General features: G+C 46.7%; 1 protein-coding gene across 2 annotated transcripts; it reads left to right on the top strand.

Annotated features, from left to right (window-relative positions):
* Positions 1-9446: 9446 nt before the first annotated feature.
* NDUFAF1 (NADH:ubiquinone oxidoreductase complex assembly factor 1) lies at positions 9447-25314 on the top strand. Of its 2 annotated transcripts, none has more exons than XM_008951994.4 (5): positions 9447-10503; positions 15500-16153; positions 17590-17775; positions 24145-24219; positions 25074-25314. In XM_008951994.4, exons 2-5 carry the CDS (start codon positions 15581-15583, stop codon positions 25221-25223), a joined length of 984 nt encoding a protein of 327 aa, XP_008950242.1. In that variant the 5' UTR covers positions 9447-10503; positions 15500-15580; the 3' UTR covers positions 25224-25314. The 2 variants fall into 2 exon arrangements, with proteins under 2 accessions (XP_008950242.1, XP_003826659.1); XM_003826611.5 differs by having other exon boundaries at positions 10443-10805.
* The last annotated feature ends 2276 nt before the right edge of the window (positions 25315-27590 follow it).

The following is a 27590-nucleotide window of genomic DNA, read 5'->3' as shown; positions in this document are numbered from 1 at the left end:
CACTGCCTTGCTTGGGAGTTTAAGCTTATTGGAGCTCCAGCTACTCTGATGATTATCCTCAGGCTCAGCTTTCCTTGACCTCTTACTGTAGGTATTGAAAGTCTCTTTATTTATTGTATTTTTATTTATTTATTTATTTATTTTTTATTTTTTATTTTTTGAGGCAGTTTTGCTCTTGTCGCCCAGGCTGGAGTGCAATGGCACGATCTCGGCTCACCACAACCTCTGCCTCCCGGGTTCAAGAAATTCTCCTGCCTCGGCCTCCCGAGTAGCTGGGATGACAGGCATGTGCCACTACACCCCGCTAATTTTGTATTTTTAGTAGAGATGGGATTTCTCCATGTTGGTCAGGCTGATCTTAAACTCCTGACCTCAGGTGATCCACCCGCCTCAGCCTCCCAAAGTGCTGGGATTACAGGCGTGAGCCACCACGCCTGGCCAATTCTATTTATTTTTATTTTTTAAAGACAGGGTCTTGCTCTGTCCCCCAGACTGGAGTACAATGGCACCGTCATGGCTCACTGCAGCCTCAACCTCCTAGGCTCAAGCAGTCCTCCCACCTCAGCCTCCCGAGTAGCTGAGACTACAGTGCACCACCACACTCAGCTAATTTTTGTATTTTTTTTGCAGAGACAGGGTCTCCCTGTGTTGCCCAGGCTGGTCTCGAACTCGTGGCTCAAGCAGTCCTCCCACCTCAACATCCCAAAGTGTTTGGATTACAGACGTGAGCCCCTGTGCCTGGATTTAAATAATGTACTTTTTTTTTTTAATAATGTACTATTATGGTTTTTGTTTTGTTTTGTTTTGTTTTGTTCGAAACAGAGTCTTGTTCCATTGCCCGGGCTGGAATACAGTGACAGGATCATGGCTCACAGAGCAGCTGGGACAACAGGCACTCCACCATGCCCGGCTAATTTTTAAATATTTCTGTAGAGACAAGGTCTCACCATGGTGCCTACATTGGTTTTGAGCTCCTGGGCTTAAGTGATCCTCTTGCCTTGGAATTCCAAAGTGCTGGGATTAAAGACATGAGCCAACATGCCCAGCCAAATTTATTTTTTAGAGTACAAAATAAGAAATCCAAATCCAGAAGTATATAAAATAAAAAGGAGGTCCTCACCCTCATCCCTCTTCTCTCCCCATCTCATTCTCCAGGAAAAACTCCTATGACTAGTTTAGTGTGTATTGTTCCAGACCTCTTAGGGAATACATGTAAACACACCCCAAAACAGGATCATGCAACATGTGTTATCCTATAATGTGGTTTCTCCCTGCAGCGTTAGACTGGTTTGAGTGCCACGCCAAGGTGGCACCAGGGAGTGTCAGAAAATGCTTTGTATATCCATGAGGTAATGTCTACCACCAGAGGCCTGAGTTCCATGACTAAAATACACATGGTGAGTATATATTAAATGGGAATCCTTGGCTTCTTTGTATTTAATTGTTTCCTCCTGGTAAGTGAGAACTAATTTTTTTTTCCTATGCAAGTGTCCATCATCTCAAAGTTTTGTTTTGTTTTGAGACTGAGTCTCACTCTGTCACTCAGGCTGCAATGCAGTGGCACAATCACAGCTCACTGCAGCCTCAACCTCCCAGGCCCCAGCGATCTCCCAACTCAGCCTCCCAAGTAGCTGGGACCAGAGAAATGCACCACCACACCTGGCTAATTTTTCTTTATTTTTGTAGAGATGAGGTCTCCATATGTTGCCCAGGCTGATCCCAAACTCCTGAGCTTAAGTGATCCTCCCACCTTGGCCTCCCAAAGTGTTGGGCAGGCATGAACCACTGTGCTGAGCTGGGAACTAATTTTAAGATGCTGTAAGGTCAGCCCTCTCTCTGGCCTCTCTCAGGATAGCTCTGTAGTTCATAACCTTTTGTTCCTACCTCAGCACATGTAACAGAGCCTGTCTTTTATTGGATATACACATATCCTGAAGTGTCCACTGTACTCAAAAACAGCTTTCAGAAAAGCATATCACAATACCAAGGAGTGAAAGGGATGTTACCATAGGAACAATCTTATATCTTTAAAGTTATTTGTATTTTTGTGTTAATTAATTTGTATTATTATTATATTTTTAGAAATGGGGTTCTGCTCTGTCACCCAGGCTAGATTTGAACTCCTGGGCTCAAGCTATCATCCTACCTCAGCTAAAATTATTATTATTATTATTTATTTATTTATTTTTGAGAAGGAGTCTTGCTCTATCGCCCAGGCTGGAGTGCAGTGGCGCAATCTCCGCTCACTGCAAGCTCTGCCCCCCTGGGTTCACGCCACTCTCCTGCCTCAGCCTCCCGAGTAGCTGGGACTACAGGCACCCACCACCATGCCCGGCTAATTTTTTTGTATTTTTAGTAGAGACGGGGTTTCACCGTGTTAGCCAGGATGGTCTCGATCTCCTGACCTCGTGATCCGCCCGCCTCGGCCTCCCAAAGTAAAATTATTTTTATAAGTTAGTTATTTGCCAATTTTGATTCTTGAGTATGATTAATTACTCATTACCTGAGATGTATATCACAGCTAACTGTAACACGCTTGGAACCATGAATACAAGTGAACCCTGCAATTTAAATTCTTGCTTTATCAAAGCCAAACTTGTGAGCTTATCAACACAGGATTCCCTGGTTTACACTTTTTTTTTTTTTTTTTTGAGACGGAGTCTCGCTCTGTTGCCAGGCTGGAGTGCAGTGGCACAATGTTGGCTCACTGCAACCTCCGCCTCCCAGGTTCAAGCGATTCTCTTGCCTCAGCCTCCTGAGTAGCTGGGACTACAGGTGTGCGCCACCATGCCCAGCTAATTTGCGTATTTTTAGTAGAGACAGGGTTTCACCGTGTTGGCCAGGATGGTCTCAATCTCTTGACCTCGTGAACCACCTGCCTTGGTCTCCCAAAGTGCTGGGATTACAGGGGTGAGCCACCGCGCCCGGCCAGAATCTGCATTTTTAACAGATGCCTAGAGTGATTTCCTTGTAAGTTATGAGAGGGACTCATTTTGAAAAACACTGGACACAGAGAGAGAAGCCTAAAAATCATGTAAAGAGTTCAGGATCAGAGATTCTTTTCTGTCTCTACATTTCCTGAAAAAGTCTGCATGCATGTGATAACAAGGTATTTCAAAAGCCTAAGCTAGGGTGACCTCAGAGAATGACTTGGCAAGATGCAAAATGCAGAAGAATGTAGCCTTCTATAAATCAGTTATAAATTCCTCTATCAATATAGAGGAGTTTTCAGAAGGTCCAAATCATTGATCTACTCAATTTACAAATATTTATTAAGCGCCTACTTTGTTGCAGGCATGGATGAGCATTCCCTTCTGTCTAAAGCTCCTTCTATGTCCTATGTTTTGTTACTTCTGTTTCTCAGAAGCATCACTCTATTGATTATTGCTCTTATTTTCTGTGCCTTCAGTCTCTCTCAGCTGGCTCCTTTTTTTTTTTTTTTTTTGAGACAGAGTCTCACTCTGTTGCCCAGGCTGGAGCGCAGTGGCAGGATCCCAGCTCACTGCAACCTTCGCCTCCCAGGTTCAAGCGATTCTCCTGCCTCAGCCTCCTGAGTAGCTGGGATTACAGGTGCTCTGGCTCCTTTTTAACATATCTCTTTCATATAAAAAGTAAAAACGTGGGCCGGGCAAGGTGGTTTATGCCTGTAATCCCAGCACTTTGGGAGGCCGAGGCAGGCGGATCACCTGAGGTCGAGAGTTCGAGACCAGCCTGACCAACATGGAGAAACCCCGTCTCTACTAAAAATACAAAATTAACCGGGCGTGGTGGTGCATGCCTGTAATCCCAGCTACTCAGAGGCTGAGGCAGGAGAATCGTTTGAACCCGGGAGGCAGAGGTTGCGGTGAGCTGAGATTGTGCCATTGCACTCCAGCCTGGGCGACAAAAGCGAAACTCCATCTCAAAAAAAAAAAAAAAAAATAAAAATAAAAAAAGTAAAAATGTCAGTCGGGCGCGGTGGCTCACACCTGTAATCCCAGCACTTTGGGAGGCCGGGCGGGTGGATCACAAGGTCAAGAGATCGAGACCATCCTGACCAACATGGTGCAACCCCGTCTCTACTAAAACTACAAAAATTAGCCAGGCGTGGTGGCACGTGCCTGTAATCCCAGCTGCTCAAGAGGCTGAGGCAGGAGAATCGCTTGAACCTGGGAGGCGGCGGTTGCAGTGAGCGGAAATCACACCACTGCACTCCAGCCTGGGTGACAGCGAGACTCCGTCTCAAGAAAAATAAAATATATATTAAAAAAAAAATAAGCCTCTTGCATGCTGACTTCATGTTCTGTTTTCTTCCTCCACAGCCGTATCAGTTAGGATGCCTTTGGCTACAAGTAACAGAAAACTCAACACAAGCTAGTTTAAACAACATAATCTTGGCTCACGTGACTGAAAAGTCCAGAAGCAGGTCTGGCCTCAGGGACTGCCTGATTCAGCAGCACAGATGGTGTCAGAAGTCTGGCTTCTTTCTGTTCTTGGCTCTGCCTTAATCCTTGGTGTCCCAACTCACCCACAGGCAGGCAGCTCTAGGTTCTGTCCACATGGTTACAAAATAGCTCTCACTACATTACCCAGAGGAAGACAGAGGGTCTCTTCCAGTAGCCTCCAAGGAAGAAGGAAGAAGCTGCTTGTTCCCAGAGGTCACTGGCCCTCCCTGGCACTACCTGAGTTAATTGTCAACTTCTGAGCCAATCCCTGGGGCCAGAGAGGTGAGATATGCTGATTGGATAAAACCAGTTAGTACAACCCTTAAGGATGGATTTAGAGTCAATCCCACCCAAATCAAGCAATTCTCCTGCCTCAGCCTCCCAAGTAGCTGGGATTACACACATGCGCCCCCATGCCCGGCTAATTTTTGTATTAGTAGAGATGGGGTTTCTCCATGTTGGTCAGGCTGGTGTCGGACTCCCAACCTCCGGTGATTCATCTGCCTTGGCCTCCCAAAGTGCTGGGATTACAGGCATGATCCACTGCGTCAGGCCCATGGTAAGTCTTAAGAGACATGGTATGGTAAGTGCATGGCCCTGGGCTTGACTCTATGTTGCTTTTAGACAGTAGAAATCGGGCTGGGTGCAATGGCTCATGCCTGTAATCCCAGCATTTTGGGAGGCCGAGGTGGGCGGATCATGAGGTCAAGAGATGGAGACCATCCTGGCCGACATGGTGAAACCCCGTCTCTACTAAAAATACAAAAATTAGCTGGGCGTGGTGGCATGCCCCTGTACTCCCAGTTAATCGGGAGGCAGGAGAATCACTTGAACCCGGGAGGCAGAGGTTGCAGTGAGCTGAGATTGCACCACTGCACTCCAGCCTGGCAACAAAGTGAGACTCTGTCTGGAAAAAAAAAAAAAAAAGACAGTAGAAATCATCACGATTCTGACAAGCGGAAGTCTTCCATTTCTGTGGGCACATGGTCTGTTTCATAACTCCCTGCCTTTGCATATACATGTTCCCTCACCTGGAGTGCCCGTCTCCCTCTCATCTGTCTGTTAAATGCCTTATCCTTCAATGCTCAGTTCATGCTCTTCCTCTAGGAACTACTCCCTAACTTGGATGAGCAGACATGATACAATGTAGTGAATAATGAGCATGTATCCTGGATTTAGCAGACAGACGTGGTTTGAATCCCAGCTCTGCTACTTCAACAGCTGTGATAAGCATGTGACTAGCATGTTACTTAACATCTGTTTTCTTACCTGGGAAATAGGTGTAATATGAGTACCTACTTCACAGAATTGTTCTGACAATGAAAAGAGAAAATGCCTGAGAAGTGTTAAACTCGATGTCTAGCCTAGAAGCACTCATTACACCCTTCTTTGGGCCAGTCTTGTACCTAATACCTCCCTCTGCTATAGTTTCTAACTGTGCTGCAGTTATTTGTTTGATGATATGCCCTCTATTGGACTGTGTACTTGTTGAACACTGTCCTATAGTTCAGCAATAATAGCTAGCTTTTTTGTACATCTACCAAATAATTCCAATAATTATGCAAACATTTTACATATATTATTTTATTTAATACTGATTGGAAATGACATTAGGATCCTGCTTAACACAAACTCAGCAGCTTAAAAAAAAATTTTAAAAAAAGCTCTCCTGGCTGGGCACGGTGGCTCACGCCTGTAATCCCAGCACTTTGGGAGGCCGGGGCGGGTGGATCACGAGGACAGGAGATCGAGACCATCCTGGCTAACATGGTGAAACCCCGTCTCTACCAAAAAAAAAAAAATCAGCTGGGTGTGGTGGCATGCACCTGTAGTCTCAGCTACTTGGGAGGGCAAGACAGGAGAATCGCTTGAACCCGGGAGGTGGAGGTTGCAGTGAGCTGAGATCGCGCCACTGCACTCCAGCTTGGGCATCAGAGTGAGATTCGGTCTCAAAAAAAAAAAAAAAAAAAATACCCTCCTGGCCAGGCGCAGTGACTCATGCCTGTAATACCAGCACTTTGGGAGGCCAAGGTGGGTGGATCACCTGAAGTCAGGTGTTGGAGACCAGCCTGGCCAACATGGCGAAACCCTGTCTCTACTAAAACAACAAAACTTAGCTGGGCGTGGTGGCGCACCCCTGTAGTCCCAGCTACTCAGGAGGCTGAGGGAGGAGAATCGCTTGAACCTGGGAGGCAGAGGTTGCAGTGAGCCAAGATTGGGCCACTGCACCTTGGCCTGGGTGACAGAGCAAGACTCCGTCTCCAAACAACAAAAACAGGCCGGGCGCGGTGGCTCACGCTTGTGATCCCAGCACTTTGGGAGGCTGAGGCGGGTGGATCACCTGAGGTCAGGAGTTGCAGACTAGCCTGACCAATATTATGAAACCTCGTCTCTACTAAAAATACAAAAATTAGGCAGGCATGGTGGCATGCACCTGTAATCCCAGCTACTCGGGAGGCTCAGACAGGAGATTCGCTTGAACCCGAGAGGTGGAGGTTGCAGTGAACTGAGATTGCGCCATTGCACTCCAGCCTAGACAACACGAGCAAAACTCCATCTCAAAACAAGCAAACACACAAACAAAAAATGATCCTGCTACCTTCTAAGGTTGGCCAGGGCTGAACAACACTTCTGCCTCTTTTGTCACTGCCTGCAATATAGGGGACTACAGGGCTTCACCCATTCATATTCGGATTCAGTACAGCTTCAATGTCCTCTGGTCCCAGGCTTCTGAATGATGCTCTTACTGTTCATTTCCTTTTAGGCAGGGGCTTCTCTTTGTAGTTGCCTGCTCTTAGTTTCCCTCACTTTGTTCCCTTTGTCATATTATCATTTATGGCATTTGTCAGCCTTATGTCCACAAATAGATAGATGGTCCCCTGTTGTCTCCATGTCTAATTTGGATGGGTTTCAGTTGTTGTTGTTGTTGTTGTTTTCTTTTTTGAGGCAGAGTTTCACTCTTGTCGCCCAGGCTGGAGTGCAATGGCAAGATCTCAGCTTACTGCAACCTCTGCCTCCCAGGTTCAAGCCATTCTCCTGCCTCAGCCTCCCGAGTAGCTGGGATTACGGGTGCTCGCCACCACCCCTGGCTAATTTTTGTATTTTTAGTAGAGACAGGGTTTTACCATGTTGGCCAGGCTGGTCTCGAACTCCTGACCTCAGGTGATTCACCCGACTAGGCCTCCCAAAGTGCTGGCATTACAGGTGTGAGCTACCCTGCCTGGCTGGGTTTCAGTTTTGTTGTGAACAAAGGTATAGTTAAGATTTGGTGGAGCCCACTACCTCTGTCTGGGAGGCCAAGGAAGAAGGTGCTACAGACATGGTTGGGTTAACCTACATAATCATTTCCCCTCAGCTCTTTGCCTTTATTTCCTTCCTTTATTTCCTATATTTCCTTCCCCTAGTGACTCTACCTTTTCTTCTGCCTGGCATTGTCATGTCCTTCCTTTCTATTTGAATATTTTTTTCTCTCTTCCAGCCTTCCTTTCTCCACTGGTAATAAACACATATGGGGCTTCTTATACTTAAAAAACAAGCAAACAGCCTGGCACAGTGGCTCACGCCTGTAATCCCAGCACCTTGGATGGCCGAGGTGGGTGGATCAACTGAGGTCAGGAGTTGGAGACCAGCCTGGCCAACATGACGAAACCCTGACTCTGCTAAAAATACAATAATCAGCTGGGTGTGGTGGCATGCACCTCTAATCCCAGCTACTCAGGAGGCTGAGGCAGGAGAATCACTTGAACCCAGGAGGCGGGGGTTGCAGTGAGCCGAGATCACGCCACTGCACTCCAGCCTGGGTGAGGAAGACTGTGGCTCAAAAAAAAAAAAAAAAAAAAAAAGCAGCAAACAACTAATGATTAGAGAAATGCAAATCAAAACCAAAATGAGATACCACTTCACACTCATTAGGATGGCTACTATATTTTAAAAACCAAAAAAACAAGAAACGTGTCAGTGGGCTTGGAAAGAAGGTGTGAAAAGATCAAAGATCAAAAACAGCAAGAGAATGCAACAGGATTTAAAATCAGTAAGAGAAGATTTTAAGGAGAGGAGCCAAGGACAGTCAAGCATTTCCATCCTAGAAGGATGTGGCCATTTACAGAAATAGGGAGATAGGAGGAATTAGTAGGAGGAAAAATGACACATTTAGTTTTAGACATTTAGTTTTCTTTATTACTCAAGGATATTTCCTAAAAAACAACAACAAAAAGACATTTCGATTTTTTCTTTTTCTGAGACGGAGTCTGGCTCTGTGGCCCAGGCTGGAGTGCAGTGGCGCGATCTCGGCTCACCGCAAGCTGCGTCTCCCGGGTTCACGCCTGTAGCTGGGACTACAGGCGTCCGCCAGCACGCCCGGCCAATTTTTTTGTATTTTTAGTAGAGACGGGGTTTCACCGTGTTAGCCAGGATGGTCTCGATCTCCTGACCTTGTGATCCGCCCGCCTCGGCCTCCCAAAGTGCTGGGATTACAGGCGTGAACCACCGCGCCCGGCCGATAACTTATATTTGAAACTAGAAAAGAAGTAGATGCAGGATGGGCCATGGAGAGACAGCCCGCATTAAAGGTTGTGGGAAGAGAATAGAAGAGTCAGTGATGGGGGCAGAAAGGGAAGGTTTGAGGGGGCAAGTGTAGAGTCTAGAGAAGCCAAGCCGAATTTGAGGAAGAGGAGGCGGCGCGGAAACTAGTGAAGGAGAAAACATGGAAAGGGCTATTGTACTTAGTGAGCTCCTTCGGAACCTTAGCGAACAAAGGTGTTACGGAACTATATGCTCTCAAATTCACACTAAGCACTAAATTCCCGCCGCTATGGTACATTCTGGGGAAAGGAAAAACAGCGCAGTCTGGACCCAAGAAAGCTCACAGCGTGGCAAAGGAAGTGAGAAGTGAGTGAAAGATACAATGTTGATTCTGTCTTCCCTGGCAGTAAGAAAAAAAAACAAAAACAAACAATGTTTAAGTGCTTTGGCCGGGCACGGTGGCTCACGCCTGTAATACCAGCACTTTGGGAGGCCGAGGTGGGTGGATCATGAGGTCAGGATTTCCAGACCAGCCTGGCCAACATGGCGAAACCCCATCTCTACTAAAAATACAAAAATTATCCGGGTGTGGTGGCACACACCTGTAATCCCAGCTACTTGGGAGGCTGCGGCAGGAGAATTGCTCCAACCCAGGAGTCGGAGGTTGCAGATCGCGCCACTGCACTACAGCCTGGGCAACAGAGTGAGACTCCGTCTCAAAAAAAAAAAAAAAGTGCTTTAAGAGAGGTGTGCACAAGGTACAAACAGATGCCCTGAGGAACTGGCGACCCTGTGGGGCGAGACTCGGGAAGGGCTGGTAGGAGGGGCTGCTGTCCAGGTGCGTGTTGGTCCTCAAGAATTCATGGGGGCAATTCCAGCAGAATCGGCCTTTTGAGGCCTCAGGCTGTTCTTGTGGGGACCGAGGCGACAGATAAGGAAGGAAGGGATACAGGCGCGTTAGCAATAACTGGGTTCTATTTGAAAGACGCAGGGGGCCGGGCTTGGTGGCTCGCGCCTGTAATCTCAGCACTTTGGGAGGCCGAGGCGGGTGGATCACGAGGTCAGGAGATCGAGATCATCCCGGCTAACATGGTGAAACCCCGTCTCTACTAAAAATACAAAAATTAGTCGGGCATGATGGCGCGCACCTGTAATCCCAGCTACTCGAGAGGCTGAGGCAGGAGAATCGCTTGAATCTGGGAGGCAGAGGTTGTAGTGAGCCGAGATCGCGCCACTGCACTCCAGCCTGGGCGACAGAGCGAGACTCCGTCTCAAAAAAAAAAAAAGACGCAGGGATGGAGTTTGCCGCCTGAAAGGATACAGGAAGGAGAGGCGAAAAACTTATCTGAATTCTCACTGCTTCCTTACAACTGGCGACCAAGTGGACCAAAAACCTCAGTTGGCTGGGCTACGGGGTCCTTACTGTCCTTCCTGGGCTTCTGTACTCGGCCGGAACTTTAGTGTTCTGACGCCTTGTTTGGCATCGGAAGGGAAAAGCAGATGGACCTATACGGGTAAAGTGGCTTCTGGGCGGAAGGCACACTATAGGCTCGGGGAGGTAAGCGGCGGCAGGCCGGCGGTTGGTGTGTCCCGGGTGTGGGGAGGCGACAGAGCCCTGGCACTTGAGGGTTGAGGGGGCCTCCCCAGCGTGGCGAACGTCTAGCCTCCGGAGGCCAGGCCGTGAGTGCGGGAGGTATACGCCAAGGCGGAAGAATTTTGCCACTCACTACCTGTGTGACCTCGAGTAAATTAGCCTTGGAACGTCAGTTTCTTCGTCTCTATAATTGAAATAATAATAGTACCTCTCTCAGGATTGTTGTGAGCCGTCAGTGAAACACTTAGAGCAGTTTCTGGCACATGGTAAGGCATGGATAGCTTTACTAATTCTACTCACTTCTAGCTGCGTGGATTGTGTTGTCAAAACACACTGTCAACCTCAGGGCGGTATTGTCCAGTTAATAGGTTAGATTTTCTGTTTACTGGTAGAAAAAAAAATGAAACAAAGCATTTATAATTAAAGTTATATTATTAGAGAAATAACACTACGGAGGGTTTGGAAAACATTTTATGAGCTATCATTTGTTTCTCAAATTTCGGTATGTGTAGAGGTAAAATCATTTAAGTGCAACCGGCGCGGGGGAATTTAAATATTATCCATAATTCCGGGACCTCAGATCAACTGTTAATTTTTCCTGGTTCCCTTAACGTTAATAATACATGTGAAAACATACTGTTTACATGGTTTTGATTTATCAACAAACCTTATTGATAATGTCAGCTGGGCGCGGTGGCTCACGCCTGTAATCCCAGCACTTTGGGAGGCCGAGGCGGGCGGATCACTTGAGGTCAGGAGTTCGAGACCAGCCTGGCCAACATGGTGAAACCCTGTCTCTACTAAAAATACAAAAATTAGCTGGGCGTGGTGGCGCACGCCTGTACTCCCAGTGGCTGAGGCAAGAGAATTGCTTGAAACCAGGAGGTGGAGGTTACAATGAGCCGAGATCGCGCAACTGCACTCCAACTTGGGGGACAGAGCTGGACTCTGTCTTAAAAAAAAAAAAAAAGTTGGGCATGGTGGCGGGCACCTGTAATTTCAGCCACTCGGGAGGCAGAGGCAGGAGAAGTACTTGAACCCGGGAGGCGGAGGTTGCAGTGAGCCAGGGTCGTGCCATTGCACTCCAGCCTGGGTGACAGAGCAAGACTCCATCTCAAAAAAAAAAAAAAAAAAAAAAAAAAAAGGTTGGGCGCAGTGGCTGACGCCTGTAATCCCAGTACTTTAGGAGGCCCATGTAGGCGGATCACCTGAGGTCAGGAGTTCGAGACCACTCTGGCCAACATAGTGGAACCTCATCTCTACTGAAAAAACAAAAACAAAAACAAAAATTAGCCGGGCATGGTGGCGCCCGCCTGTAATCCCAGCTATTCAGGAGGCTGAGACAAGAGAATCGCTTGAACCCAGGAGGCGGAGATTGCAGTGAGTGGAGATCTCTAGCCTGGTGACAGAGCAAGACTCCGTCTCAAAAAAAAAAAAAAGTATTGATAATGTCATTTTACCTATTGGTGTCTGTATCCTACAGAAAGGAAATACGTATCTGACTTGTTTCATAGGATTTGTGTGTGGATGGCATGAGATAATATATATCAGGGTGATATGAAAGTGTTAGGAGTAGGCTGGGCATGGTGGCTCACACCTGTAATCACAGTACTTTGGGAGAACAAGGCAGGTGGATCACGTGGTCAGGAGATCGAGACCATCCTGGCTAACACGGTGAAACCCTGTCTCTACTAAAAATACAAAAAAAAAAAAAAAAAAAAAAAAAAAAAAAATTAGCTGGGCGTGGTGGCGGGCGCCTGTAGTCCCAGCTACTCGCGAGACTGAGGCAGGAGAATGGCGTGAACCCGGGAGGCGGAGCTTGCAGTGAGCCGAGATCGTGCCACTGCACTCCAGCCTGGGTGACAGAGTGAGACTCTGTCTCAAAAAAGAAAAAAAAAAGTATTAGGAGTGGTATTCATCAGGTGCAGTGGCTCACGCCTGTAATCCCAGGTACTCCAGAGGCTGAGGCAGGAGGATCACTTGAACCCAGGAGTTAGAGACTCGTCTGAGCAACATAACAAGACCTCATCTCTATTTTTTTTTTTTTTTTTGAGATGGAATTTTGCTCTTGTTGCCCAGGCTGGAGTGCAATGGTGTGATCTTGGCTCACCACAACCTCCACCTCCTGTTCAAGCTATTCTCCTGCCTTAGCCTCCCAAGTAGCTGGGACTACAGTTGTGCACCACCACACCGGGCTAATTTTGTATTTTTAGTAGAGATGGGGTTTCTTCATGTTGGTCAGGCTGGCCTCAAACTCCTGACCTTGTCATCCACCCACCTTGGCCTCCCAAAGTGCTGGGATTACAGGCGTGAGCCACCACGCCTGGCCTTACAATTTTTTATTTTTATTTATTTATTTTTTAGACAGAGTCCTGCTCTGTTGCCCAAGCTGGAGTGCAGTGGCTTGATCTTGGCTCACTGCAGCGTCCCACTCCTGGGTTCAAGCGATTTTCCTGCTTCAGCCTCCCGAGTAGCTGGGATTATAGGTGCTTGCCACCACGGTATAGGTGCCCACCACCACACCCAGTTAATTTTTGTATTTTTTTTTTTGAGACAGAGTTTCACTTTTGTTGCCCAGGCCGGAGTGCGATGGTGCAGTCTTGGCTCATTGCAGCCTCTGCCTCCCAGGTTCAAGCGATTCTCCTGCCTCAGCCTCCCAAGTAGCTGGGATTACAGGTGCCCACCACCATGCCCAGCTAATTTTTTTTTTTTTTTTAGTTGGAGTCACTCTGTCGCCCAGGCTGGAGTGCAATGGCACGATCTCGGCTCACTGCAACCTCTGCCTCCTGGGTTCAAGCGATTCTCATGCCTAGGCCTCCCAAGTAGCTGGGATTACAGGCATGGGCCACCACACCTGGCTAATTGTTTGTATTTTCTGTAGGGGTTTCACCATGTTGGTTAGGCTGGTCTTGAACTCCTGACCTAGGTGATCCGCCTGCCCTGGCCTCCCAAAGTGTTGGGATTACAGGCATGAGCCACCGTGCCAGGCCAATTTTTGTATTTTTAATGGAGACGGGGTTTTACCATGTTGGGCAGGCTGGTCTCCAACTCCTGACGACAAGTTATTTGCCTGCCTAAGACTCCCAGAGTGCTGGGATTACAGGTGTGAGCCACTGTGGCGGGCTACAATTTTTGTTTTTTTTATTTTTTTTGAGATGGAATTTCACTTTTGTCACCCAGGCTGGAGTGCAGTGGTGCAATCTCGGCTCACTTGCAACCTCCGCCTCCTGGGTTCAAGTGATTCTCCTGCCTCAGCCTCCCCAGTAGCTGGGATTACAGGCGCTCTCCAACATGACCAACTAATTTCTGTATTTTTAGTAGAGATGGGGTTTTACCATTTTGGACAGGCTGGTCTTGAACTCCTGACCTCAAGTGATCCGCCCACCTTGGACTCCCAAAGTGCTGGGATTACAGGTGTGATGCACCGCACCCGGCCAACATTTTTAAAGAAAATTAGCTGGGCATGGTGGTGTGCACCTGTAGTCTCAGCTACCTTGGAGACTGAGGTGGGAGAGTCATTTCAGCCCAGGGCCCAGGAGTTCAAGGCTACAATGAGTTATCGATCTTGCCACGGCGCTGCAGCCTGGGTGACAGAGCAAGAGACCCTGTCTCTCTTTTTCTTTTTTTTCACATGGAATTTTGCTCTTGTTGTCCAGGCTGGAGTGCAGTGGCGTGATCTCGGCTCACTGCAACCTCTGCCTCCCGGGTTCAAGTGATTCTCCTGCTTAAGGCTCCCTAGTAGCTGGGATTACAGGCGTCTGCCACCACGCCTGGATTATTTTTAGTAGAGATGGGGTTTCACCATGTTGTCAAGGCTGGTTTCGAACTCCTTACCTCAGGTGATCCATCCGCCTCGGCCTCCCAAAGTGTTGAGATTACAGGCGTGAGCTACCACACCCGGCCTGACCCAGTCTCTTATAAAAAGAAAAGAAAAAAAAAGGCCGGGGACAGTGCATCATTCCTACAGCCCAGCACTTTGGGAAGCCGAGGGGAGAATCACTGGATCCTAGGAGTTCAAAACCATCATGGGCAACACAGGGAGATCTATTTCTTTTTCTTTCTTTCTTTTTTTTTTTTTTTTTGAGACAGAGTCTCGCTCTGTTGCCAGGCTGGAGTGCAGTGGCATGATCTTGGCTCACTGCAGCCTCCTCCTCCCAGGTTCAAGGAATTCTTTTGCCTGAGCCTCCTTAGTAGCTGGGACCACAAGTGCGCACCACCACACCCAGCTAAGTTTTGTATTTTTAGTAGAGACGGGGTTTCACCATGTTGGCCAGGATGGTCTCAATTTTTTTTTTTTTTCCCGAGACAGAGTCTCGCTCTGTCGCCCAGGCTGGAGTGCAGTGGCGGGATCTCCGCTCACTGCAAGCTCTGCCTCCTGGGTTGACGCTATTCTCCTGCCTCAGCCTCCCCAGTAGCTGGGACTACAGGCGCCCGCCACCACGCCCGGCTAATTTTTTGTATTTTTAGTAGAGACGGGGTTTCACCGTGTTAGCCAGGATGGTCTCGATTTCCTGACCTCGTGATCCGCCCGCCTCGGCCTCCCCAAGTGCTGGGATTACAGGCGTCAGCCACCGCGCCCGGCCCAGTCTCGATCTCTTGACCTCGTGATCCACCCACCTCAGCCTCCCAAAGTGCTGGGACCGTGCCTGGCCAGGGAGATCCATTTCTACAAAAAATTTAAAAATTAGCTGGGCATGGTGGTGTGTGCTTGTAATCCCAGCTACTTGGGAGGCTGAGATGGGAGGATCATTTGAGCCCAGAAAGTAGAGGCTACAGTGAGCTGTGATTGTGCCACTGTACCCAGCCTGGGCCACAGAGCAAGACCTTGTCTCAAATAATAATAATAATAATAGTAAACAAATAAGTTAACAAATTTCAAAATACCTGATTTCTGTTGAATTTGAAATTGTGATGCATTCATTGCTATGCTGATAATTCTTCAATGTCTCTTCTGTTATAGGTAGAATTGGGCTATTTGCTGAAGCTTCTTGGTGGCCCTTGCTAGCCCAGGAAGAAACTTACATTTTGATTTTTTTGTACCATGGCTTTGGTTCACAAATTGCTGCGTGGTACTTATTTTCTCAGAAAATTCTCTAAGCCAACTTCTGCCTTGTATCCATTTTTGGGTATTCGCTTTGCAGAGTATTCCAGTAGTCTTCAGAAACCAGTGGCTTCTCCTGGCAAAGCCTCCTCACAGAGGAAGACTGAAGGGGATTTGCAAGGAGATCACCAGAAAGAAGTTGCTTTGGATATAACTTCTTCTGAGGAGAAGCCTGATGTTAGTTTCGATAAAGCAATTAGAGATGAAGCAATGTACCATTTTAGGCATTTGAAGGATGAAATTGTGGATCATTGGAGAGGACCGGAAGGCCACCCTCTGCATGAGGTCTTGCTGGAACAAGCCAAGGTTGTCTGGCAATTCCGGGGGAAAGAAGATTTGGATAAGTGGACAGTAACTTCTGATAAGACGATTGGAGGCAGAAGTGAAGTGTTTTTGAAAATGGGCAAGAATAACCAAAGTGCACTGCTATATGGAACTCTGAGCTCTGAGGCGCCTCAGGACGGGGAGTCTACCCGAAGTGGGTACTGTGCAATGATATCCAGGATTCCAAGGGTAGGTGAGGCCCAGGAGCCATCGTTTTCTAGTAAACAGGGGTGAACTTCATTGTAGCATAAACTATAGAAGATAGCTTTTGTTTCTGTAAATGAAAACACCTGGCATGTTATATTTGGCACCTCACCTGTGTCTGGGGATAAGTAACTATTGGCACAAGTGTGAAGTGGAAGCACAAGGGGGAAGTGGTTTCTGAGGAGGAGGAGTTAACTTGTTTCTGCGCATTGCTTTGGGCCAGGAACGAGCATTGTTATGTTTCAGGAATCCTGAGAGGTTAGACATTTGAAAGATTTTTGGAGAGATTTTCATCTCCTCTAAAAAAGACCACAACCTCTGTAATGACCAGGGGTTTTGTAGAGTGGATGTAGGGTTAGCCTGTGGCTTTCTTTTTTTTTTTTTGAAACGGAGTCTTGCTCTGTCGCCCAGGCTAGAGTGCAGTGGCGTGCTCTCGGCTCACTGCAACTTCTGCCCTCCAGGTTCAAGCGATTCTCCTGCCTCAGCCTCCTGAGTAGCTGGGACTACTGGTGCACACCACCACGCCTGGCTAATTTTTGTATTTTTAGTAGAGACAGGGTTTCACCATGTTGGCCAGGCTGGTCTTGAACTCCTGACCTCAGGTGATCCACCCCACCCTTGGCCTCCCAGAATGCTGGACATGGTGGTGCATGCCTGTAATTCCAGTTACTTGGGAGGCTGAGGCAGGAGAATTGCTTGAACTCTGGAGGCAGAGGTTGCAGTGAGCTAAGATTGTGCCATTGCACTCCAGTCTGGGCAACAAGAGCGAAACTTTGTCTCAAAAAAAAAAAAAAAAAAAAAGGCCGGGCGCAGTGGCTCATGCCTGTAATCCCCACACTTTGGGAGGCCAAGGTGGGCGGATCACCAGGTCAGGAGATCGAGACCATCCTGGCTAACACAGTGAAACCCCGTCTCTACTAAAAATACAAAAAAATTAGCCGGGTGTGGTTTTGGGCGCCTATAGTACCAGCTATTCGGGAGGCTGAGGCAGGAGAATGGTGTGAACCCAGGAGGCAGAGCTTGCAGTGAGCTGAGATTGCGCCACTGCACTCCAGCCTGGGTGACAGAGCAAGACTCCGTCTCAAAAAAAAAAAAAGAAAAGAAAAGAAAAGAAAAAGTCATTGCTCCATACAACCAGGTAAAGGAAATACATTCATTTCCATTCATTGAACACAGGTGAGTGCCTACCCCATGTAAACACTGTCCTGGGCCAGTTGTGTGTTGAACATTACCTTAGAAACATATAACTATGTCAGTATTTTGTGCTAAAATAATAATCACTGGGTTTATGTGCTTTCTTATGGGGCAGAAAGTCAGAAGAATGGTTAGTGCATCCTGTTGATGATGCTGACTTGGTGATGACTCACATTTTGCTAATAGTGGAGAATGAGGTACAATTAACTTTACTTTCAATATCTTAGGGTGCTTTTGAGAGGAAGATGTCTTACGATTGGTCCCAGTTCAATACTCTGTATCTCCGTGTACGTGGGGATGGTCGGCCTTGGATGGTGAATATCAAGGAGGACACAGATTTCTTCCAGAGGACGAATCAGATGTATAGTTACTTCATGTTCACCCGCGGGGGACCCTACTGGCAGGAGGTCAAGGTAACAGCATAAATCTTCATTGTTTATAAAAATGAGGTCTTGGCTGGGTGAGGTGGCTCACGCCTATAATCCCAGCAATTTGGGAGGCCGAGGTGGGTGGATCACCTGAGGTCAGGAGTTCGAGACCAGGTTGGCCAACATGGTGAAACCCAGTCTCTGATCGTGCCATTGTACTCCAGCCTGGGCAACAGAGTGAGATGAGACTCTGTCTCAAAAAAAAAAAAAAAAAAAAAAGTCTTGGAGATGATTGTTACATTGTAGTTTCTTTTTTGTTACTAATCTTTCTTGGAAGGTGGGGGTGGGTGGGTAGAAGAAAGGTTAAGAGACATAAATGAATTTTGTTTCATTAATATAAATGTTAACATACTAACTAGTAAATATTTTTGATATGGATGTGGCCAGGTCCATGCTAAGTCACAGGCACATCTCTGCTCTGTGTCCAAATAGATGGGGTTTGTTTGTTTTTTAGAAGTTTCTGCCATTTCATGTCTTCCAGGCAACTCTGCTAAAGTTGGTGTCCTAGGCCTGCGTGGTGGCTCACACCTGTAATCCCAGCACTTTGGAAGGCCAAGGTGGACGGATCACTTGAGGTTGGGAGTTCGACACCAGCCTGACCAACATGGAGAAACCCTGTTGTCTCTACTAAAAAAAATACAAAATTAGCCGGGCGTGGTGGCGCATGCCTGTAATCCCAGCTACTCGGGAGGCTAAGGCAGGATAATTGCTTGAACCCAGGAGGCGGAGGTTTCGGTGAGCCGAGATCGTGTCATTGCACTCCAGCCTGGGCAACAAGAGCCAAACTTTGTCTCAAAAAAAAAAAAAAAAAAAAAAAAAAAAAAAAAAAGGTGGTGTCCTAGGCCAGGCGTGGTGGCTCATGTCTGTAATCCCAGCACTTTGGGAGGCCAAGGTGGGTGAATCACCTGAGATCAGGAGTTTGAGACCAGCCTGGCTAACATGGCAAAACCCCATCTCTACTAAAAATACAAAAATTAGAGGCCAGGCGCGGTGGCTCACGCCTGTAATCCCAGCACTTTGGGAGGCCGAGGTGGGCAGATCACGAGGTCAAGAGATCGAGACCATCCTGACCAACATGGTGAAACTCTGTCTCTACTAAAAATAAAAAAATTAGTTGGGTGTGGTGACGTAGTCCCAGCTACTCAGAAGGCTGAGGCAGGAGAATCGCTTGAACCTGGGAGGCAGAGGTGGCAGTGAGCCGAGATGGGCCACTGCTCTCTAGCCTGGCGACAGAGTGAGACTCCCATCTCAAAAAAAAAAAAAAAAAAAAAAAAGGCCGGCCGCGGTGGCTCACGCCTGTAATCCCAGCACTTTGGGAGGCCGAGGCGGGTGGATCACGAGGTCAGGAGATGATGGAGACCATTCTGGCTAACACAGTGAAACCCCGTCTCTACTAAAAAATACAAAAAAAATTAGCCGGGCGTGGTGGCAGGCGCCTGTAGTCCCAGCTACTCAGGAGGCTGAGGCAGGAGAATGGCGTGAACCCGGGAGGCAGAGCTTGCAGATCGTGCCACTGCACTCCAGGCTGGGCGGGAGACTTCATCTCAAAAAAAAAAAAAAAAAAAAATTAGCCGGGCATGGTGGTGTGTGCCTGTAATCCCAGCTACTAGGGGGGCTGAGGCAGGAGGATTGCTTGAACTTGGGAGGTGGAGGTTGCAGTAAGCTGAGACCGTGCCACTGCACTCCAGCCTGGGCAACAGAGCAAGACTCCGCCTCAAAAAAAAAAAAAAAAACTCAACAAGAAAGCCCCCATTTTGCTCATGTCATATACTTGAGGGTCATCCTGAATTATTCTCCTTTGCCCCACATCCAGTCTATTAGCGAGTCCTGTCACCTCTGCTTCCAAAATACACTCAGCAGCTGACCATTTCTAGCCATCTCTTCTACTCCCACCCTGGTCCAGGTGTTTGGATTATTGCAGCAGCTTCATTATTGATTCCCCTGTTTGTCTTCTTGCCCCATTAAAATCCTGGCTCCACAGCAGCCAGAGTTATCTTTCTGAAGCATACATAGTTCAGATGACATCATTTACATGCTTGTAAGCATGTAAATGTACCTCCTAAGCATGTAAGCTGTATTAGTCTGTTCTCGTGCTGCTGCTATGAAGAAATACCTGAGACTAGGTAATTAATAAAGGAAAGAGGTTTAATTGACTCACAGTTCTGCAGGGCTGGGGAGGCCTTAGGTAACTTATAAAATCATGGCAGAAAGGGAAGTAAACACATCCTCCTTCACATGGTGGCAGGAAAGAGAATGAGAGCCGAATGAAGGGGTAATCTCCTTATAAAACCATCAGATCTTGTGAGAACTCACTGTCACTAGAACAGTATGGGGGAAACCACGCCCATGGTTCAGTTAACTTCACCTGGTCCCTCCCTTGACACATGGGGATTACTACAATTCAAGATGAGATTTTGGGTGGGGAGACAGCCAAACCATATCAGGACCCTTCAGTGGTTTCCCATTACAATTCGAATAAAGTCCAGGCTGGGCTAGGTGGCTCATGCTTTTAATCCCAGCACTTTGGGAGGCTGAGATGGGCAGATCACTTGAGGTCAGGAGTTTGAGACCAGCCTGGTCTACATGGTGAAATCTTGTGTCTACTAAAAATACAAAAAGTTAGCTGCAGGTGGTGGCACACGCCTGTAGTCCCAGCTCCTCAGGAGGCTGAGGCAGGAGAACCTTGAACCTGAGAAGTGGAAGTTGCAGTGAGCCAAGATCGCGCCACTGTACTCCAGCCTGGGTGACAGAGTAAGACTCCATCTCAAGAAAAAAAAAAAAAAAAGAATAAAGTCCAAACTCCTGAACATGGCCTATGGGCCTACAATATTGGACCCCTGTCTTCATCTTCCATCTCTCCTCCTGTCTTCATCTTCCATCTCTCCTCCTGTCTTCATCTTCCATCTCTCCTCCTACCTCCTTCCTCCACACCAGCCCCTTTTCTGTCAGATTAAACTACCTCATTTCCATCTCAGAGCTTTGCACTTAGTGTTGCTCTGCTGTAATGCTCTGCCCCCATGTCTTCACCTGCTTTCTCTTTCCTATCATTCACCTCTCGGCTCAAAAGTTGCCTCAGAGAGGCCTTTCCTGATTCCTGTAACTAAAGTTGGACCCTCTAATCCAGTTATTTCAACACCACCATCCTATAACTTTGTTCATAGAACTTATCACTAACTAAAATTACTTTGTTCATTCATTCATCTGTTTATTGTCACTCTACTGCCTTCCCTGGAAAATAAATTATATAAATTTCTTTTTTTTTTTTTTTTTTTAAGATGGGAGTCTCACTCTTATTGCCCAGGCTGGAGTGCAGTGGTGTGATCCCAGCTTACGGCAACCTTTGCCTTCCAGGTTCAAGAGATCCTCCTGCTGGGACTACAGGCGTGTACCACAACGCCCAGCTAATTTTTGTATTTTTAGGAGAGATGGGGTTTCATTCACCAAGTTGGCCAGGCTGGTTTCGAACTCCTGACCTCAAGTGATCCACCCGACTCGCCTCCCAAGGTATTGGGATTATAGGCGTTTGAGCCACCACACCTGGCCCTAAATTCTGTAAATTCTGTGAGAGCAGAGATCTTGCTTATATTGTTCCTACCAGTTTCCCCTGTACCTAGAATTTTGTCCTAGTGCCTAGCACAAAATAAGCACTCAATACATACATTTATATGTAGTAATACAGATATATAACACAAATTATATATACTTGTATTTAAGTAATATATATATAATGAATTATTATACAAAATAACTACTTCATTATAAAAACAATTTGGGAAATACAGAAAAAAATCTTGTACTACCACTATCCAGTGATAAAATACTATTTTTATTTTATTTTATTTTATTTTTGTAAGACAGAGTCTCGCACTGTCGCCCAGGCTGGACTGCAGTGGTGGGATCTCGGCTCACTGCAAGCTCTGCCTCCCAGGTTCACACCATTCTGCCTCAGCCTCCCGAGTAGCTGGGACTGCAGGTGCCCACCACCACGCCCAGCTAATTTTTTGTATTTTTAGTAGAGACAGGGTTTCACCGTGTTAGCCAGGATGGTCTTGATCTCCTGGCCTCATGATCCGCCCACCTCGGCCTCCCAAAGTGCTGGGATTACAGGCATGAGCCACCACACCCAGCAGATAAAATACTATTTTTTTTTTTTTGAGACGGAGTCTGGCTCTGTCGCCCACGCTGGAGTGCAGTGGCACGATCTCTGCTCACTGCAAGCTCTGCCTCCCGGGTTCACGCCATTCTCCTGCCTCAGCCTCCCGAGTAGCTGGGACTACAGGCACCTGCCACTACACCTGGCTAATTTTTTGTATTTTTAGTAGAGACGGGGTTTCGCCGTGTTAGCCAGAATGGTCTTGATCTCCTGACCTCGTGATCCGCCTGCCTCGGCCTCCCAAAGTGCTGGGATTACAGGCGTGAGCCACCGCACCTGGCACAAAAATACTATTTTTAATATGTATCTTCTAGACTTTTCTAGTCACACTTTTCCCTTCCAGTGGTGTTTTATAACATATATACAGTATTTTCACTGAACTATTGTTTACAACTTTCTCTTCAAATATATTTCTACATCATTTTTAATGTCTGCATGATATTATATAAGTAGACAACAATTTTGGCTGGGTCCAGTGGCTCACATCTGTAATCCTAGCACTTTGGGAGGCTAAGGCAGTGAATCATTTGAAGCTAGGAGTCTAAGACAAGCCTGAGCAACATGGCAAAACCCTGTCTCTACAAAAAATACAAAAATTAGCCCAGTGTGGTGGCATGTGCCTTTAGTCCCACCTACTCAGGAGGCTGAGGTGGGAGGATTGCTTGAGCCTGGGAGGTCAAGGCTGCAGTGAGCTGAGATCACCCTACTGCATGCACTTCAGCCTGGGTGACAAAGTAAGACCCTGTCTCAAAAAAAAAAATTTTTTTTTCTTAACTTGTTCTTCATTATGTACATGTAGATTTAGATTGTTTTCAGAGTTTTCTACTGTCGGAACAAACTCTGAGGTAAACATCCTTAACTATTTTCATAGGCTATATTCCTAGAGATAAAATTACTGGAATAAATATTAATATGTATAATTCATTTTTATTTATGTTCATTAAAATTTATTTACTTATTTGAGACAGGGTCTCTCTTCTGTTGTCCATGCTGGAGTGCAGCATAGGCTCGCTGTAGCCCCAACCTCCCAGCCTCAGGTGATCCTCCCACCTTAGCCTCCTAAATAGCCAGGACTACAAGGATGCACCACTATGGCTGGATAAGTTTTTTGTTTTTTTACTAGAGTCTTGGTTTCACCATGTTTCCCAGGCTGGTCTTGAACTCCTGGGCTCAGTTGATCCTATTGTGTTGGCCTCCCAAAGTGCTGGGATTACAGGCATGCACAACCAGGCCCGGCCATTTTCTTCCTTTGTTAAACTCAAAATATAAATAAAATTAGCATACTCTGTACCTGTTTTTTGTGTTTTTAAAATTTAGGAATATATCCTGGAGAGCTTCTGTATAATTATTTAGGCAGGGTGTGGTGGTTCATACCTGTAGGCCAAGGTTGGCAGATTACTTGAGCTCAGGAGTTTAAGACCAGCCTGGCTAACATGGTGAAACACCGTCTCTACCAAAAAAAAAAAAAAAAAAAAAATTAGCCGGGTGTGGTGGTGTGCGCCTATAGTCCCAGCTACTCAGGAAGCTGAGGTGGGAGAATCGCTTGAACCTGGGAGGTGGAAGTTGCAGTGAGCCAAGATGGCACCACTGCACTCCAGCCTGGGTAACAGAGTGAGACCCTATCTCAAAACAAAACACAAACAATTAAAGCCAGATATAGTTTTAAAAGATCGTGCTTAATAATAAGTAAATTACATAGAGAAGAAATATGAAAATAAAGTTGATGAATAAAAAGGCACACTTGAAAGTTCAAGAGTAGAAGGAATAGGACATTTCTTTTAGTTCAGTTTCTACTGTAGGAAGGAAGGGAAACGTTAAAATTCTTTTTTCTTTTTTTTCTGAGATAGAATCTAGCTCTATCGCCCAGGCTGGAGTGCAGTGGTGTGATCTTGGCTTACTGCAACCTCTGCCTCCCGGGTTCAGGCAACAAAGTGAGACCCCATTCTCCACAGAAAGAAAAAAAAAAAGCTGTGTTTAGGATACTAGTCTTTTTTCCATAAATGTTACAAATATTTTTTTCATAGTTAACCCTTTATCGTTTGGCCTGAGTTATATCTTTGATCCAAATGGCTAGCCATTTGTCATAATACGTATATGACATAATTTTAGAATAAATGTAAACTCATTTTATCGTTACAATTACATGCAGATGCCTCAATTGCTTACATTTCAGTTATGAAGTAAATGGTTTCTTTTTTCAGATTCCTTTTTCCAAATTTTTCTTCTCTAATCGAGGAAGAATCCGGGATGTTCAGCATGAGCTTCCACTTGATAAGGTAACATATTCCTGTATTTTTCACTCAGAACTGTATCATTTTTAATGAATCGGAACTCTGGGGAGACTGAGTTCATTTGAGAAGGCTGGCAGATGAATATTTCTTCTCAGGGCCACTGCTCTTATACCCAGCCAGAGGCTGACTTAGACCTGTCCTATGAACCATACCCCCATCCTGAAGGAATTTTAGAAGGATCATTTTTTAGCATGCCTACATTTTACTTTAGCTATTTCCCCCCCTCCCTTCTCTCCTAATTTAGCTTTAAAATAAGAGTTTATGAACGCTTCAAGGAACTCCATTAGGCATTCATGTTGTCCTTACTAGTCTTTTTGTTTTTTGACATGGAGTCTTGCTTTGTCACTCAGGCTGGAGTGCAGTGGCATGATCTCGGCTCACTGCAACCTCCACCTCCCGGGTTCAAGCATTTCTCCTGCCTCAGTCTCCTGAGTAGCTGGAATTACAGGTGCCTGCCACCACACTTGGCTAATCTTTGTATTCTTAGTAGAGACGAGGTTTTACCATATTGGGCAGGCTGGTTTTTAACTGGACCTTGTGATCTGCCCACCTTGGCCTCCCAGTGTTGGGATTACAGGCCTGAGCCACGACGCCCGGCCGTCCTTCCTAGTCTTAAGTGGCACTACCTAATGAGGAGAGGGGAGGAAGTTGAATGAGGAAAGAAAAGCAGTCTTGTATTTCCTCTTACAGTATGCTATGTGAGAATTAGTAGTATTTGCTAAGGGCTGATAGCATTAAAACCCAGTTATAATCATCACCTGATGGGATTTTAAACTCCTGGAATAATATCAGTACGTCACTGTATGAGATTTTAATCAATTTCTCTATTTTAAATTTAGATCTCTTCTATAGGATTCACCTTGGCTGATAAAGTGGATGGTCCATTCTTCCTGGAGATAGATTTTATTGGCGTGTTTACTGATCCAGCTCATACAGAAGAATTTGCCTATGAAAATTCTCCAGAGCTTAACCCAAGGCTTTTTAAATAAAGATCATATGGTAGTTTTGTTTTACTAATCTAAGGGTACTAGCATCTACAATGATATAGACAAAATAAAATATTTCTTTAATGGCATCCAACCAATGGCTAGTATGTATTCTCTCTTTTTTTTTTTTTTTTTGAGATGGAGTTCTGCTCTGTCGCCCAGGCTGGCATGCTGGCGTGCAGTAGCGTGATCTCGGCTCACCGTAACCTTCGCCTTCTGGGTTCAAGCTATTCTCCTGCCTCAGCTTCCCGAGTAGCTGGGATTATAGGCATGCACCATCATGCCCAGCTAATTTTGTATTTTTAGTAGAGACAGGGTTTCTCCATGTTGGTCAGGCTGGTCTCGAACTCCTGACCTCAGGTGATCCGCCCGCCTTGGCCTCCCAAAGTGCTGGGATTACAGACGTGAGCCACCGCGCCTGGCTGGCTAGTATGTATTCTCTAAGACAAGTTATAATGCTGTTGCTGGCCAGGCACGGTGGCTCACGCCTGTAATCCCAGCACTTTGGGAGGCCGAGACGGGCGGATCACTTAAGGTCTGGAGTTGGAGACCAGCCTGACCAGCATGGTGAAATCTCATCTCTACTAAAAATACCAAAGTTAGCCAGGTGTGGTGGCACATGCCTGTAATCCCAGCTACTTGGGAGACTGAGGCAGGAGAATTGCTTGAACTCGGAGGCAGAGTTTGCAGTGAGTTGAGATCACGCCACTACACTCCAGCTTGGGCCACAGAGCGAGACTCTGTCTCAAAAAAAAAAAAAAAAAAACCACAAAGAAAGGCTATTGCTAAGAGGGACTGGATAAGGGGAACACAGCATGAAACCAGGTTCTCTGGTGTACTTTATCTCATAGAATGCAAGTACTGATGTAAATGTACTATGTAAATAACTTAGTGTTTTTGCTCAGAACAGTTGCTGTTAGGAACATTTCCTATATGAGTAGTTTCTAAGGCAGGAGTCTCTGAGATGACTGTTAATGGCCTTCTACCACTCTGTTGCATTTAGATTTCTTCTAATTTCATTTTGTTTTGCTTTTTTGAGATGAAATTCCCTTCTGTTGTCCAGGCTGGAGTGCAGTGGTGCGATCTCGGCTCACTGCAACCTCTGCCTCCCAGGTTCAAGCGATTCTCTTGCCTCAGCCTCCCCAGTAGCTGGTATTACAGGCCCACACCACCATGTCTGGCTACTTTTTTTGTGTTTTTAGTAAAAACAGGGTTTCACCATGTTGGCCAGGCTGGTCCTGAACCCCTGACCTCAGGTGATCCGCCCAAGGCAATAACTCAGTAAATCACAGAGACTTACTCCTATGGTTTCTTCTAAGGCTTTTGTAATTTTAGTTCTAACACTTAGGTCTATGCTTTTTTTTTTTTTTTGAGATGGAGTCTTGCTCTGTGGCCCAAACTGGAGTGCAGTGGCGTGATCTCAGCTCACTGCAACCTCTGCCTCCCGGTTCAAGCAATTCTCCTGCCTCAGCCTCCTGAGTAGCTGGGATTACAGTCATGCGCCACCATACCCGGCTAATGTGTGTGTGTGTGACGGAGTCTTGCTCTGTCACCAGGCTGGAGTGTAGTGGCACAATCTCGGCTCACTGCAACCTCCCTGCCTCCCAGGTTCAAGTGATTCTCTGCCTTAGCCTCCCGAGTAGCTGGGATTACAGGTGCCCACCACCACGCCTGGCTAATTTTTGTATTTTTAGTAGATACAGGGTTTCACCATTTTGGCCAGGCTAGTCTTGAACTCCTGACATCATGATCCACCCACCTCGGCCTCCCAAAGTGCTGGGATTACAGGTGTGCCACCACGCCCGGTCCCTCTTTCATCACTTTTTTTTTTTGAGACTGAGTCTCACTCTGTCGCCCTGGCTGGAGTGCAATGGCACAATCTCGGCTCACTGCAAGCTCCGCCTCCTGGGTTCACGCCATTCTGCCTCAGCCTCCAGAGTAGCTGGGACTACAGGCGCCCGCCACCATGCCCGGCTAATTTTTTTGTATTTTTAGTCGAGATGGGGTTTCACAGTGTAAGCCAGGATGGTCTCGATCTCCTGACCTCGTGATCTGCCCGTCTTGGCCTCCCAAAGTGCTGGGATTACAGGCGTGAGCCACCGTGCCCGGACTTTTTTTTTTTTTTGGAGACAGAGTCTCGCTTTATCACCCAGGCTTGAGTGCAGTGGCACGATCTCGGCTCACTGCAAGCTCCACCTCCCGGGTTCACACCATTCTCCTACCTCAGCCTACCGAGTAGCTGGGACTACAGGTGCCCGCCACCACACCCAGCTAATTTTGTTTTTGCATTTTTAGTAGAGATGGGGTTTCACCGTGTTAGCCAGGATGGTCTCCATCTCCTGACCTCATGATCCACCTGCCTTGGCCTCC

This window comes from Pan paniscus, chromosome 16 (assembly GCF_029289425.2).
Source record: "Pan paniscus chromosome 16, NHGRI_mPanPan1-v2.0_pri, whole genome shotgun sequence".
Classification (NCBI taxonomy): Eukaryota; Metazoa; Chordata; class Mammalia; order Primates; family Hominidae; genus Pan; species Pan paniscus.
Note: the sequence above shows the minus strand (reverse complement) of the source record. Positions and strands in the feature narration are given on the sequence as shown.

What these genes read in the sequence shown, in the direction of transcription:
- NDUFAF1 (XM_008951994.4), top strand. Translation starts at nt 15,581, where the DNA reads ATGGCTTTGGTTCACAAATTGCTGCGTGGTACTTATTTTCTCAGAAAA. An exon ending in CCTACTGGCAGGAGGTCAAG is followed by an intron (nt 17,776 to 24,144) that starts GTAACAGCATAA and finishes TTCTTTTTTCAG; the next exon opens with ATTCCTTTTTCCAAATTTTT. An exon ending in ATGAGCTTCCACTTGATAAG is followed by an intron (nt 24,220 to 25,073) that starts GTAACATATTCC and finishes TTTTAAATTTAG; the next exon opens with ATCTCTTCTATAGGATTCAC.